The 16436-nt window shown below is 46.2% G+C and overlaps 1 protein-coding gene across 1 annotated transcript in view; it reads left to right on the forward strand.

Annotated features, from left to right (window-relative positions):
• The first annotated feature begins 4198 nt into the window (after positions 1-4198).
• The window catches only part of RNFT2 (ring finger protein, transmembrane 2), a 30917-nt gene continuing 18679 nt past the window's right edge, over positions 4199-16436 (forward strand). The window contains exons 1-5 of the mRNA XM_015413429.1: positions 4199-4268; positions 8574-9052; positions 9514-9590; positions 11151-11251; positions 16153-16306. Coding sequence (XP_015268915.1) covers positions 4222-4268; positions 8574-9052; positions 9514-9590; positions 11151-11251; positions 16153-16306 — 858 coding nt within the window. The 5' untranslated portion in view covers positions 4199-4221. The remainder of the gene's footprint in view (positions 4269-8573; positions 9053-9513; positions 9591-11150; positions 11252-16152; positions 16307-16436) is intronic.

Here is a 16436-nt window from a genome sequence, read left to right on the forward strand (position 1 = left end):
CTCCCCGCCCCGCCCTCCCCCCCAGCAGCTGCCTTGCATAATTTCATGTGCCCTGCAGTGCTCTGGGGGCTGTCGGAACGAGTCACTCTTAGACCTCCTCTGCGCATATGTAGAATGTATTCATTTAGATACTTATACCCCGCTTTGCTTCCCCAAAGAGGCTAGAAGTTGCTCACGCCGTTGTTTTCGCCGCCTGTAATTTTATCCTTGCAGCAACCGCCCTTTGAGGTGGGTTAGGTTGAGACAGAAGGAAGGTGTGGAGTGCTGAAGTCGTTTTATGGGCTTCATCGCTTCAGCCCGCGTTGTGTCTCCGGAATAAAAAAAGCACCTCAGGTGAAATGAAAAGTTTCATTTCTTTTACAGCATTTATAGCTCCGCTTTTCCCAGTAGAATAAGTCTTCACTTTGTTGGCTTTCTGCATGCAAAGAATTATTAATATGGAGGAGTCTTGAAAATGGTCATCCCTCCCTCGCAGACTTAAGTGGTACAGTCCGTCCTACCATTTCTGCCCTCTCATTTCCTTGCCCGGGTAGACCAGGAGTTAGGATGTGTGTGTGATGAAGGGCCTGTTCCTTTGCCAGTGGTCAGCCTGCGCCAGGATGGTAGCACTTCATGCTGCAGGTAGGGGCTGATGTGACAGACTGTTCCTCTGTCTAAAAAGAACCTCTTGCATGTAGAAAGCTAAAGTGTCAAGGAGAAGGCTAGATTAGACCCCTTCTCTTTGCCATGCTGGTTTTCTATATTCAAGAGTGGGGTTTTTTCCCCTTAAAAAGGAATGCTCTTTTTTTTTTAATGCACTTGCAGCCTCAAGTAGTAGAGGCTGGGAATCGGCCACCTGCTTGATATGTACAGTATTCTTGTGACCTGTCAGTGACCTCATTTAAATAGCAGGTTGGGGAGGCAAACAGCTGTGACTTAGCATGTGATCAGAGTCTCATTTAAACTGCTGCAAAGTAACTACCCATACCGAGTGTGCATGCCACTGGCCTCTAGGCCTTGTGGGTATGATGCTGGTGGGCTAATAAAGTATGTGTAGCTTTGAGAGGCAGTGTTGTGTAGTGGCTAAAATGTCACACTAGGATCTGGGAGACCCAGATTTGAATCCCTGCTCTGCCCTGAAAACTCACTAGGTGACCTTGATCCATTTATTCTCTCAGCCTAACCTACCTCAAAGGGTTGTTATGGGGAGAAAATGGAGAATGTTGTAAACTGCTTTGAGTCACTGTTGGGGAGAAAAGCGGGAAATAAATAAGCATGCGTAGCTACTTTGCGTGGATTGCAGGGCCGTTTAAACAAGACCCGTGGAATATTGTGTGGGAAACCCGTTGTCTTTACAGCCTCATCTTTAAATAGAGCCTACTCATGCTGAACACGGTGATAGAGATCTGAGGTGGTTGACTGGACTGTGTCATTTTACATGATGGGGTGGAGAGAGGCCATTTTGAATGCTTTTACCCAGGTCAAAATAGTTCCTGCATTTTTCTCTCCCGTTTTTGGTAAGTGGTATCTTACCAAGGGAGAGGGTTTTGACCAGTCTGCCTCCAGCTTAAATAGTTTTCTGATTGCAGGGAGCCTTTTCACACAAGAGAGCAGTCAAAAATTCCGTCTCCACCCTGCAGTCTGAAGTGGTGTAGTCCACTCTTAATATATTGTTCTGTTGCGGGTATAGCTTTTGCTGAAGGAAACAGCTCATGTATAGGCTGCAGGTGGGGACTCTGCTGAAAATTCTTTTTTCTGGTACTATAGTTTTCTGGGTAGGGGTGTATCTCTTTTTCTTTTTTTAATGGTGGGGCCTTCAGCCAAATGACCCTCTGCCTGCAGTCTCAAGTGACGCAGCTCACAACTGTACCACCTCTAAAATTGCTTGCTTATGTGCTGTAGTAATCATCAATAGACTGCAGGTGGGGCCTTGCATCCTCTGTGAACAAAAAATTCTTCCACATCTAGTGTGTCAAGGAAATAGTAAGCTTAATACCCTTTCCCTGACAAGCTGGCTTTCTGTTTGCAGGGAATTATGTTTTTTAAATTTATGTTATTTTCTCATCCGCCTTTCTTGCTTGGACTCAGAGATGATTACACGGGGTGAGTCAATACCATCAACAGGATGGGACATTCAGTAAACAGTGAACTAGGAACCGGGTTGTAGAACCAACCAGCAACTTAAAACAAAACTGAAGCAAAGCATAAGTGTTAACATGACACATTCAGGCTGCGGTCACACTGAACATTAGCCACGCAAGAGAGACGGAAGACAGGCGGATTTTCCAGGCGCGATCTCACCGGCACATCTGGGAAGTGTAGGGCTTCCGTGGCACAACCGAGGCTTCCTGCCGAAAACGCGCAGCAAAAAACTAGTACCTCGGAGGTACTAGTTTCCGGAAACCGCGGGGCAAGGGCGGGCATCTGATCGCGTTTCCAGTGGCATCCGTCGCCCGCCCATGTCCCCTTGCAAAAAAGGTTCCCCACCCCCCAAGTCTCCGTGGATGCGCACACGCACCCAACGGAGCATGCATATTTGTCATGTACACAAAAAAAGAAAACCAGTTTGCCGCACCGCGCGCTTCTTCGTTGCGCGCAGGCTTGTCCTGTGATCGGCACCTCTCCCTACCCATGGAACCTCCACAGGACCTCCACAGGACCTCCACGGGAGGTCTGATCGCTTAACCACACGTTAGTTTGCCCCGGGGCAAACAGCCACGCTTCCCCCCGCATTTTCCTGCCCGTGTGACCGGAGCCCCAATGACGCAAAGTTGCACAGTAGGATCCAACCCACAGCAAACTACACAGTAGTACAGACCACAGTCCCCGATAATTTATCCAAGTGATAGCCAATACTTTAAATTGAGCCCGGTAACTGATGGGCGGCCAGTGGAGTGACTGTAGCATGGGAGTAATTATATATGGGTTGTTGAGTTCTTTTAACCTGTATTGTGTAGCCACAGACTTATCATGATAGCATTTTATCATGATAAAATGGGCCTAAGAGCATCAATTACAGCCCAGTCCATTGCAGAATTAAGCCCACTGATGTCAACAGATTTATGTGTGCCCAACTTTGCATATTATCAGCTGTTCCGTTGTTCCGTGCTTCTTGTAGGGGGATCTGGTGATCTTTCCTCAGCACTGAATTTTTGTTATGGTGAAATTATATTTCCCCCCAGCAATAACTGAATTGTAATTTTTTTGCACTTTCCCTTCCCAGGATTTAAAATCTTTGTGTGTTGTGCGAATGTGATGGTCATTTGTTGGACAGTGCCCAGGTCATCAGGGTCCCGGGACCTATATGAAAAGTAAGACCCAGTATTGTGGATGGCTGTGTGCCTAGAAGTCATGGTTGACTTCTGGCGACCCCGAGTGGGGCTTGGACGTTTCAGAGAGGTGGCTTGCTATTGCCTGGCCCTGCGTCCCTGCCCTGGTATTCCTTGGAGGTCTCCCTTCCAAGTACTTGTCAGGGTTGGCCCTTTAGCCCTGCTTAGCTTCTGAGATCTGATTGCCTGGGCTCTCCAGGTTAGGGTAAGACACAGTATCTTATGCCATTCAGGCACCTCTTTGGCTGAGCTCTTTCTCACCATATCATTCAAGCCAAGCTGAATACTTCGAATGTACTTTGTGAGCTACTGGCATTAAAGTTGTGAGTGAGTGATTTGGCTGCTGCATAAATTAGTTTGCTCTGGAGCTATCTTTCCTGAGCTAAGACAAAAATGTGTGAGCTGGAGGCTAGAAAACTGTGAGCTAGCTCACACTAACTCAGTTTAGAGGGAACACTGGTTGTGATTTCTGATTTAACTGGGGCTTTCTGATAGTTTTCTCTTCTTGTCTTCTGTAGACCTTGCTAATTTCTGGTGTGGACCATCTCGTGGACCAGTGGCTCGATCTTCAAGTACTTCCTTCAGAACCTGAAGATCTTGTGTCTTCCCTAAACCCCAAATGTCCATCAGCTTCAGTGTGGTTTCCAAACAAAGAAAATCCAGTTCTTTTCTACCTTTCCTGAAAACCTCTTTCTGCTGGATCCTGTTAATACGTTAGCTGTGAAGCTTTGAAGAGTTACAGCTTTTATTTGTATTCATTGATTTGTGATACAGTTCTGGGCCAATCTTCCTTTGTGATCTGGGCCACCGAGTGAATGGGTGTCACTTCTTACCCCTTGCCACTAGTCACCCTGGGCACCGTTGATCGGCCACGTTAATGTTGAGTGTGTTGTGTTTCAAAGTGTTAAGAAAGATGCAGAGACGACACAGCAGCATCACTGACAGCCTTCTTCCTGAAAGGTGAGTCTGTTTAAAGTTGTGGTTATGGTGCATGAAAATGTGCCAGAGAAATGGCAGTCTAGGTTTCCAAAGCCAGTTCTGTGTTCCTGGCAGTAAGGAGCAGATGTTTTGGTGTGGTTGCTGGACCCAGGCAGGCGGATAGGATGGTTTTGTGTTACCTTCTATGAGATCCCATTGCATATGTCAACTCTGTTATCAAGGATGTTTCTTGCTGGAGTGGACAGAAGACCATGTGTATTTATTTATTTATTTATTTTGTTCAATTTCAGTTTGGTGTAGTGGTTAAGTGGTTAATCTGGGAGAACTGGGTTTGATTCCCCACTCCTCCACTTGCACCTGGCTGGATGATCTTGGGCAAGCCGTAGTTCTGATAAGAGCTGTTCTTGAAAAAGAGCCGTTTCTGTCAAGGGCTCTCTCAGCCCTGCCTACCTCACAGGGTGTCTGTTGTGGGGAGGGGAAGGGAAAGGAGTTTGTAAGCTGCTCTGAGACACCTTTGGGTAATGAAGGGCGGGGTATAAATCCAATCTCTTTTCTTCTTCTATCCCACCCTTCCCGTGAATGGGCTCGGGGTGGGTTATGACATTAATTATAGAACAATAAAAGCAGACATTAAAAACTGGAAAAAATTAACCCCTACAAAGGCATTCAGAATTTCTTCAGACTTATTTCCATGGTGTCCTAATATAATTTGGTTAAAAGCAGAAAGGGCTAAATCCCATAAGGGATTCCAGATGGCAAATACCCTAACCTCAGATAAACCAAGGCGGGTTGTTGTTCAGAGTCCTCAAAATTTGAAGACCTTGTAGTAAATGAAACAGATGGTACAGGAGGGGCCAGATGATATTTGATGTCCGCCAAAAGCCTTGCAGTCCCTGCGGAACTGTAAAAGGTAACTACCTGGATATAGCTACCTGGATGTCAGAAGACTCTATACATTATCTTTCTCACCCACTGCATACATGAAGAATGTCAGAATGCACTCTACTGGGCATGCTGTTGCCATCTGACAAATGCTTTGTGACAGCCAGAGCCTATTAAGGGGTGGTACCATAACCCTGGAACTCCCTGTGCTGGAAAGCTAGCGTGGCCATGTCAGTTGGCTCATTCAAGAAATTGGTGAAAATGGAACTCTCTGAGTGGGTGTTCTCTTCTAGAGAGAGGGAGCAGTTGACTGCATTTCTCATTTTCTGTATTACTTTATGATTTAAGGTTCTTGCGTATTTTCTGTGCTGTTTTCAATTGATTGTCAACTGCTTCAAGTTTTTAAGATGGCTTTTAATCCTGGAAAATAGGACCACAATAAAAGTAAAGCCGTATGATCAGCTATATCAAATCAAGAGGACTTAAAAGTATCTATTCCAGGGGTCTCCAACATGGCGCCCGTGGGCACCACGGCAACTGCCAGTGCCTTTCGTGGTGCCTGTCAAGTGTTGTTAGAAAATGGGTGGGGCCAGGTGGGGCTTATTTTATTTCTGACGTTTATGTAAAATGCTGTCAGTGGGGTTTTTTATATAAAGTACTTTATCTGTGCGAATAACGGATACTCTTAAGAACACAGCGGGACTTGATTCTGACTAAATACAGATAGGGCTGCACAGCTCACATGCTTAATGCACGTCATTGGAATTTCTGCTGAGATCATCAGCAGTGCTCCCTCCATAGTGTTGTGAGCAAAAATTCTACCTTGTGAGCAAAAAAACCTGGTAGCATTAAAGCTGTGGAGCAGGTCTACATTTGACTATTGTGTTTAGAAGATTATTTCCATAACCTTGTAAAATTTCAGAATGAATTCTTTTAAACTATATTTATAAACTGTATTTTAAGAATACTGTAAACTGAATCAAGTCAAATTTCATTACACAAAATGTCCTCCACAGGGGTAGACCAGGCCTCCACAGAACAGGGCTACCCGCCCCTTCCACTATATAGTTAGACCTCACCTCCGGAGAACAGATCTACTCACCCCAGTCTACCCTCTTATCTTCCTGGCCAGTGGGCTTGACGGCAACTGTTGGAGGAGTGGGAGAGCAGTGTGGTTGAAGCAGAGCCCTGCTTTGCTACGGCGCTGCTGGCTAGACCCACCGGCTTCAGCTGCACTGCCTTCCTGCTTCCAGCAGCTATAACCCAAACCCCCTTGTACCCCAGCAAAACCAGGCACTGCTGCCTCTTGGCAGCTGGCGGGGGCAGAGCAAAGTTGAGGTAGTGCCCCAGGAGGGCAGGGTGGGAGACCTCTGGACGAAAGAGGGGTGGTTCTGGGACTGCCAACCTTCCAGTGCATTGGCCCACTAGGAGTTCTCCTGGTAAAGTAAGCCACCAATCCACCCTGGATCTCTGTTAAGTTTTTATTTTCTGCATTGTGGGAGCATGACTCCAGAGAGCACCTAAATGGTGGCTTATGCCCTTGGTCTCTACCAGGTGCTTCAGATGTTCGGTGAGTGTGTCATTGTTGGGGTTTAGATTCCTTAAACCTTGGGAGACTCCATTAGAACCATAATCCCATTAATTTAGGAGCATAAAGCCAAATGCTAAATGATCTTGTTGCTGTTACAGGCCATGTTTGCGTGTATGTTTGCTAGCCTAGCCTTTGGGAGTAGCTATAAAAACCTTCTGTGAAGAGCCTGCGTGGTGGGGACTGGTACCCAGTGGGACTTTGCCCGGTTTGGGAGATATCTGGAGACTCTAGCTTGGAGCCTAGAACAAAGTCCGGCGAGGATGCTGGATTCTGTGGGGAGGGACCAGGCCACCTCTCCCCAGTGCACACCAGTTCTAAACTTGGAGAGCTCAAGGGGCCCAAGCTCAGGAGAGAGACGGCAGCTCTGCAGCATCTATTTGTGGTCTCAGACCATCGCTGGCATTTTGGGGGAAAAATCTTTGTCTTTGCGTGGGGCAGTTTTAGGGCTGGTTTTAAATGATGACTAACCTTGAGGCTGAGAGCTAATTTCCACTGGGGAGAGTATATAATTCTGGTCTCTCTGTTGGTAAATGTCTCCCACAGCATAGGGTCAGCAGAGTTCTCTGGTTCTGTTGCCTTTCACATTTGCTCCAGAGCAAATTACAGACCCTGTTAGGGACCCCAAACAAATCATCCTTTGTTGGAATGCCTGAATTCAAATGTTACAGCTATCTGTGGCTTATAAACCAGAGTTTATAATAACCTTAGAGTTGCCCTTTGGCCTTCCTACCACTTATGTCTAGTGCGTACTTTCCTAGTGCATACTGTCCTATTGCATACTTTCATCCCTGGGATTTGAAGTAGAAGTGGGAGCTGGGAAGTCTTCTGCTCAAGTCCTGACTCTGCCACGAACTTAATAGGTGCCATTATGTAAGCCACAGTGGTTTAGCCTTGTCTTCCGTACGGAAATAAGGGTACTGGCCTTCATTGCAAGGTTGTTGTAGGGATCATCAGGACAATGGTTTTGGTTCAGACATTAACAGTGCTCCATGGTTTGATGCTGTTTTGCTTGAGCCTGGGGCATGCATCTTTAGGTATGCAGGCTCTATGTGGACTTTGGTTGGCAGGGTGATGTTTAGGGACCCCAAACAAATCATCCTTTGTCGGAATGTCTGAATTCAAATGTTACAGCTAACTGTGGCTTAAAAACCAGAGTTTATAATAACCTTAGAGTTGCCCTTTGGCCTTTCTACCACTTATGTCTAGTGCGTACTTTCCTAGTGCATACTGTCCTAGTGCGTACTTTCATCCCTGGGATTTGAACTAAAAGTGGGAGCTGGGAAGTCTTCTGCTCAAGTCCTGACTCTGCCACGAACTTAATAGGTGCCATTATGTAAGCCACAGTGGTTTAGCCTTGTCTTCCGTACGGAAATAAGGATACTGGCCTTCATTGCAAGGTTGTTGTAGGGATCATCAGGACAATGGTTTTGGTTCAGACATTAACAGTGCTCCATGGTTTGATCCTGTTGTGCTTGAGCCTGGGGCATGCATCTTTAGGTATGCAGGCTCCCTCCTCTCTGGCAACTGTGGCATACACTTTCCCTCTAAACCACATGTGCTTTAGCATAGAGCTTTCCTCTGTTCCTTTATGGTCGTCTGATGCTGCCTTATGTAGAGCTCAATATTATCAGCTCGACTGGCGGCAGCTGTACAGGATCTGGGGCAAGATCGTTCCAGCCATGGCCACTTGAGATCCTGTAAACTGGAGGTGCCAGAGGTTGAGACGCAACCCTCTTCGGGTTAGGAAGGTGGGGCATGCGGTATGCATGATTACTGGTGTGAGGTGATGCTTCAAGTCCTGTTCATTGTTGGTTTGTTTCTCCTTTTCTTTGGTTCTTTTCGACGTGCCTTAGAAGCCGGAGTCAGACCATCAGCTCCGAGACGAGTGTGGACGAAGGGGGCGTCTTTGAAAGTCTCAAGACCGAACCTCCTCCTCCTCAGCAGCTCTTTTCAGGATTGGGGGGCATCCCGTCAGGCACAATCACAGCCACCCCTTTCCAGTCGAGTTTGGTCCTCGGATCCTCGGTTGGCGGTGGGGAGGTGTTCATTCAGATGCCGGCCGCACGGGAAGAGGGGGCCGGCCGCACGGAAGGAGGGCCCTATCACCACCGGCCGCAGCCCCACCACTACCACCACAGCCACCAGCGGGGATCCTCCCTGCTGCACATGGCTGGGGGGGACCGCCACGGACATGCCGAGGAAGGCGCCGAGGACCAGCCTGGGACTCCAGCCCCTGCGCTTTCAGAACTGAAGGCCGTGATCTCCTGGCTGCAGAAGGGGCTCCCCTTCATTATGATTCTCTTGGCTAAAGTGTGTTTCCAGCATAAGCTAGGTAAGTTCCAAAATTAAGAATCGAAGTGTTGCTTTGCTGGACTGGAACAAGGATCTATCCCTCCTTCCCTCCCAGTGGTCAGCCAACTATCCCAGTGATGCTTGTGATCAAAGATTGATGTCTGCATCTAAATGACATTCTAATGCAGGGGTGCTGCCTGCAAACATTCAGTCCATGCTGAGTTCCAGCCACCTATTAGGCATCGAGGAATTGAGAACCCACCCCCACCCCCCGGCATTTATTTGTTCCTTTTGTGCTATTTTATTGCTCCCTTTATCACCTGACCTATTTAACTGATTTGTTCAGCATGATGTCGATTGCTAATGGCTCCATTTCGCAGATGTGCACAACTGAGGCTCAGAATTTTCAGTGGCTGGGTATGCTGACTGTGGGATGAAGCAGCTGCTGGCTATGAACAGCCTGAATCAAACTAGGTCTCTTTCTCTCCCCTACATTTGCAGGAATTGCTCTTTGTATCGGCATGGCCAGCACATTTGCGTATGCAAACTCAACCCTACGAGAACAAGTCTCCTTGAAGGTGAGTGCAGGGCAGCGATTTCAAGTGGGGAGCTCCAGCAGAGCCTTGCAGTAAGATCTTCAGGCCATTGGGCATGATGCAGCCCAAGAAGTTAAGAGAAGTTCTACTTCTGAAAGGAGGCTGAAAACCAGGTTTTCAGTCCTAACAAGGCAATTCAGGATCAAAAGTGTGCAGACGGGGTTAATTTTACTGCATGCAGGCTTTGTGATGTTTACCTGTATGGTCGCCAGAGAAATGGTGCAAAAATTAAGAAGTGACAACATCTGAATGTATGCCAACAGAGTCAGCTTTTGTAAGGTGAACTAACGTATACAAAATTAGGCAGAAAACTTATTTTGCTCGGTGTAGTCACCCATGTGGTTTAGCAGTAGAGCATCTGCTTTGTGTGAAGAAAGTTTCAGGTTCTGTTCCTTTGGTCTCCAGTTTTAAAAGGGGATCAGGTGGTAGGTAGGTAATGTGAAGGATCTGCTCCTGAGACCCTAAAGGGTGACTGCTAGTCCCTCATAGACACTGCTGACCTTGATAGACCAATGGTCTTATAAAAGGCAGCTTTGTTGGTGTTCAAGTGTGGATGACTGGACTGATTTGGTATAAGGCAGCTTCATGTGTTCTGCATGATAGATCTCTCCCCATCCCACCTGAAGTCATGAAGTCAGCATCCCACTGCTTAAGTCCTATTAGAATTGGTTTAGGATATTTTTTTTTCTGCACTTCTGAACTACTATTATAAACTTTGGTGTTTCCATTGCTTCTGCTTTATCTGGGGGTGTGCATGGCTCACAGTGTTTGCACATCTGTTATTCGCGCTGAATTTGATGCTGTAGGGAAGCCCCCCCCCCACTTTCCCACTGCATCATGGTGCATTCTTTCACCTCCTGGGGTGCCCCCAACTTTTCTCTGATCTTTCCCGTACCTGCTATGCAACGAAGTTTGGGGGAAAGACTGCAGCAAAGTCTTGATGGCTGCTGTATGGATGGGAAAGTTAGGATTTTCCTGGTCCCACCTACACAGTGGCCATTTCCTTCCCCTGCTACAAGGAGGCTTCTTTGTTTAGGTTTTCAAATCAGCAGCTGAATAGTGTTACACTGATATACTGCTATGCCAATATTCATATCAGCTTCCCTGAATTCTTGCAAAAATGTAAGGACAAAGACACATCTCAGCAAGGAAGCTGAGAATTTAGAGAACCTGATGGATCTATTAGTTTAACGCTATATTGATACGCTATTCAGTTGCTGATTTAAAACAAACAACTACCAGAGAAAACCTGCCATGTGAAAGCCCCTTTGCCGCTGCTCTGTATTGGCAGCCAGAGCAGCAACAGGGAACCTACACAAGCCTTTTTCTGTGGGGAAAACACCACAGTGGCAGAGCACAAGCTTTTCACAGCAAGAGACATGCCCAAAGATCCAGATCCAGTCCCTGGCATATTCCAAGGAGAAGCTTGTTTGGGAGAACTTTACAGAGCCAATACAAATCCAAACAGACAACGGTGTGTTAGGTGGACTAGTAGTCTTGGTATAGGGCAGCTTCATGGGTCTTTTTTTCCTCCTTCCTCAGGAAAAGAGGTCAGTGCTGGTGGTTTTCTGGATCCTGGCCTTTCTTGCAGGGAACACCCTGTACCTGCTGTATACATTCAGCTCACAACAGCTGTACAACAGGTAAGCAAACGACTTGTGTCCTGATGGGAATGTACAGGTCCCATCCAAAGGGTAGAGAAGCGGTTGCTCTCTTGATGGGGGAGAAATGTAGTAATGGCACGTGTGCCCTTTTCTCTCTTGAGATGAGGACTCCTAATGATGTATATGGTGTGCTCTGCTGGGAAAAAAGATATACCAGGATCAGATGGGAATGTTGAGGTTCCCTTCTCAGCCTTTTCATTTCTGTCACTTATATGGAATGAGTACATTCCATTTACAATAACTCTTCATATTTCACAAGAATACAGGCATTATCGAATGTTCCAGTAAAAGTCTACAAAACATAGAGACTTATACAGCTTGTACCACTGACAGTCTGGTGTAGCGATTCGGGAATTGGGCTAGGACCCCGAAGACCTGGGTTCCTATCCTCAATTTGCCATGAAACTTAGTGGGGAACCTTGGGCCAGTCAATCTCTTTCAGTCTAACCTCCTTTGCAGGGTTGTTGTAAAGATAAAACTGAGAGGAAGGGAGCTTCATGTACACTGCCCAGAGCTTCTTGGCAGAAGGATGGGATAAAAGAGCAAAACAGATGATTATTCTTATGCAGAGAAATTAGGGCCCATGTTGCGACAAAAAGATACTCTGGGCGACTTGAGTACTTCTCATTTCAGACAGGCACAATAAAAACCTGTTTAATCAACATACACGTCATCAATGAATAGGCCCTTTGAGCCTCTGCAGGGAGACGGCCTATCTCATATGTCCTGTAGTTGTACCTCTTGCAGAGTCAGCACACACAGAAGGCTAGCCCCCAAAGATCTCAGCCTGAGAGTTTTAGCCTAGCTCTTTCTCCCTGACATACTAGCTTTCTATTTGCGGGGTTAAAATATATTATTATTATTCCAAAAGGAGCATTCAGTCCTGCAAGTCCACACTTGCAGTATGCAGGATTATTTGCACTTACAGTCCCAGCATAGCTTTTACCATCTTTTAGTGTGATCTAGGCCTAGATCTCTAATGCATCTCCAGAGGAAAGGATTAATTCCAGCAACCAGGGCAGCCATCAAGGACCTCTTGCTCTGTATCCTTTTACGAAGGATAGTCCTGAAGACTGCTTTGAGTTGATCTTGCTGTAACTGGACAGATCATGAGAAGTAGCAGTTGATTTAGGGGGGACGTGGGGGGGGGAAGAGGGAATGCAGAGTGCAAGTTAGGTAGATAGTTTGGGCACTGCATTTCCTGGAGGAATGGCTGAGGGGGCATTTCACTGACCACAGAGTATGAAATCATCCTCTCTGCTGGGCACATTGATTATCTGAAAGCCAAGAGGGTTGCGTCAGTCTGGTCAATTAGAGATGGCAGCCGAAAGATTTGGTTGACTCTCATGAATCAATATGTGCAGTCCTGTCCTGCTCCTCCTTCCTTGCCCTGCAAAAGCTTCTCTCACTCCATTACACCTTGTTCCTCTGTGCCTCTCCCCTCCCATCTCCTTTGGGTGACTTTGAAATTCAAGGAGGGAGGAAGACCTGCAAGGGCTAGGAGTCACTCACCTCAAACCAAACCGAATCAGATGTGATCATTTGGACTGTCTGCAGAAAGACCCAAGCTGGGTGTGATTACCCTGTGCCCTTCAGTCCTTCACAGATGTAAACAGGGACACTCTTTTGTACTCTGTCAATGCTAGATGACCTGCAGCTCTATGATTGTAAGTTGCTGGTTTGTTTTCCTCCATTGGGCAAATAGCAGCTCCCTTCATTTGGAGGGCATCTGGGGTTGGGGGAAAGGATGCAGGGGGGCGGTGGAGCCCCAACCTCAAGCCATATTGGAGATGCTAACTATCCAACTAAGGATTTTCCAGAGTCTTGTCTCATTTGAACTCTTAGAGCTCCTTTATTCTTGCCATTTCCCCATTTCCCAATCCTTCCGCATTGCTAAAAGTTCTTCTCCACCTCCTGTTAATTTCCTTTGAAAGAGCCTGTTTGGCATTTATTTATTCTTTGGGTTAAAGAGCTACTAAGTCACAAAACAGATGAGCTACAATTCAGAATGAATGTCTTTAAATGCAATAGTATCATGAATACCCAGAGCCTACTAGCTGCCTGAATCAGAGGCATGTGCTGCCTGTCACTATGTTATATGGACGTGGCGAGCCGTGTATATTGACCAGACATGAATGCAAAGCCTGAAAAATCCAGTGGTTTGTATATTGACCAGACATGAATGCAAAGCCAGTGGTCTCTTTGCATCCAACAGAGCTGCATGTGTGCTGCTCTGGTTTGCACAACATGGTGTTCATATGTATTGGGAGCATCTCTGTGCAGTTGGTAGGTTCTTGGTATACATTGTCTGTAAAGGACTTGAATTTCATCAGCTGTACCACATGGGGTTATAGAGAAATTCTTCATGATACCAAAATTCAAGGGCAGCTATGATGCTCCCTGTCCCCTTCCTCAGAGGCAAGATTTTCCTTCCATTTTTCTGTCCCTTCACTGACTAAGCAGCCCTGGTAACATGTTTTCTTTTCCCTTGAAGAAACGTTGGCTGTCCCAACCTGTCAGTAACATATAGTTTGGCTATTTGCTCAGCCCAGGAACCTGAGGGAAGGGATAGGATTGCCCTTTAACTTAAACCCTTGAAAATGGCACTTGAGATGCTTTAAAGGGCAGCCAATGAGTTAGATTCAGGACACAGAAAATAAAAGAACGGTCTTTATTCAGACAGCATAGAATTGATTTATGGAGCCCATTGCCATAAGGAAGAGTGATGGCTGCTAGTTTAGGCAACTTTACAAGAGGAAGCAGACACATTTGTAAAAGCAGAGGTTTATCAAGTGCTGTCACCCATGATGACTAAGTGGAACTTCCGTGTTCACAGGCAGTGAACCTCTGGATGCTGCTTCTGGAGAGCAACAGGGCCTCAGTGCTTTGTGCACCTTCTGGAGATGTCTGGTTGGTTTCTTTGAGGATACAGGATGGTAGAGAAGAGATGCTGCAGAGCTATGAACCTTAGTGTTCACAGGTGTGCATTTATGTACGTGTGCCCTGGAGACAAGATTCATTTCCTTCCCCCACCCCTGAGATTATTCTAGAGATTTGAGGGAGAAGGGTGCAAGCAACAGCAGTTGTTGTCCCTCCAACATTTTTAAAAGTGTCCCTTTTCCTGTAGCTGTCTCCAAAGCAAAATGCAGATGGTAACTTGAGTAGTGATCAGTACAAGAAATCCAGGACTGTCCCTGATAAATGAGGACTGTTGGAATGTACTTCCTTGCAGAGGAAGCTGCCTCCTTGAGTTCCTCTTTTTGGGGGGAGCAAGGATATACAAACATTTTAATTAAAAAAAAGGCATCTGTTGTGTTCTGTCCCTTACAAGACATACCCATATATTCTTAGCCAGAGGCATACAGGATTGCCAAGCCAAGGTGGTCTCATCTGTGTTTGTGAACCAAATGGCATAGGGTATCAACCAATGTTCCCTCTAAGGTATGGGGTCTTGTGAGCAAATATTCTGCTTTGTGAGCTACCGGCATTAAAGTTGTGAGCGAGCAATTTGGCTACTGCATCAATTAGTTTGCTCTGGAGACATCCTTCCTGAGCTAAGACAAAAAGGTGTGAGCCGGAAGCTAAAAAACTGTGAGCTAGCTCACACTAACTCAGCATAGAGGGAACACTGGTATCAACTACTGTATACCTAGACTTCAGAAGAGCAAAGTATAGGGTTTGTAGTCTTAGCCAGTAGGTCCCATACCCGTCCAAAATGTCCTTGGTTAAGGCAGGGTTGGCAGAAGGTGAGTCCACAAAGATTAATTTTGGGAAAGTGGGTTTTGTGGCAATCCAGGCAACCCTTGTTAATCAAGTGGCATTCCTTGAACCTGCCAAATGCACAGCAGTGGGGTTTCAGATGAGAGCCTGTTCGGGCTGGGAGGCACCCAATCCCTTCATGTCCTATACACAGAGCCGAGATGCTGTGCTCAGTCTGCTGCACGTCCAGGATTTTCTCTTTTCAGTTTTCTATTTCTTTCCCAATTTACTTGTTAATTTGTTTGGGGTTTTTTTTTCCTTCATTGGTGTCAGTTATGTTTATTAAAAATCTCTCATTCTCATTTTTTGTTTTTAGGGCTTTAGTTTTACCTGTTGTGCTGTTCCCATATTGTGAGTATTTTTATTTTGAGTCCCTCCCCATTACAGATTTATTTATTGCATGCGAGCCTGGTTAAGCATCCAAGGAGCATGGTACGGTGTCACACTGTGGCCACATCTGGACTAAGTTTTGTGGATTCTCTTCCTAGGTATCCAATTTAATGGCTGTTGGGGATTCTCTTCCTAGGTATCCAATTTAATGTTGCTATTCTGAATAAACATGAGTACAGTTGAGCTATTTTACACTATTCAGTAGCATAAAAGCTTTCCTTATTCATAAGCCTGTGTCATAAGAAACACAAAATAACCGAATTGTGGGAGGGAGGGGGATTGGACAGAATTGCTCCTTTTCATGCACAATCACAATTCAGATTCTGCAAACCAAGCAAGATCTGACGCAGGGGGGGATTCTGCTGACTTCCCCCTTCTTACTGCATCTCTGTGCATCCCATCCCGTTCCCTTCCAGAAGGTCTTCCCCAGCCCTCAGTACTGACTTTATAGAGGATGCAAGAGCTGCGGCGGTTAAGGGAGAATACAGCAGAGTTTCATTCCACAACATTCTGTTTGCGCTTTCTAGGATCTGCCATCGATCCTCATGTCTTCCACAGACCTACAGCTTTCTAGTAGGAGGACACATGTGTTGCTTGTTCTTCAACAGGCTTTGTCCAATCTCTGTGGAATCTTTGATTCCTTTTTTCCCCAGGGAGTTTTCAGCATTGTGGTGTCGGGTCTAGCCTGCTGCATCCTATTTGGTAACCATCCCTCTTCACTTGCCTTTCAGCCTCATCTTCCTGAAACCCAACCTGGAGAAGCTGGATTTCTTTGACCTGATGTGGATGGTGGGGATAACCGACTTTGTACTCAAATACCTCACTATTGCCTTGAAATGCCTGGTTGTTGCCCTGCCAAAAATTGTCCTTGCTGTCAAATCAAAGGTAAAGGTAGTCTGCTGTTCCTCTGGTGGGGGTGGAACTTCCTTATTTGGACTGGCTTTTTCTTTGCCTTGGTGTAGGGTTGGCATGCCACTCGGTAGGCTGTACAAATATTCAGCTGACTACCTGTTGT

The sequence above is a fragment of the Gekko japonicus genome, unplaced genomic scaffold, assembly GCF_001447785.1.
Source record: "Gekko japonicus isolate JY-2015 unplaced genomic scaffold, Gekko_japonicus_V1.1 scaffold85, whole genome shotgun sequence".
Lineage (NCBI taxonomy): Eukaryota > Metazoa > Chordata > Lepidosauria > Squamata > Gekkonidae > Gekko > Gekko japonicus.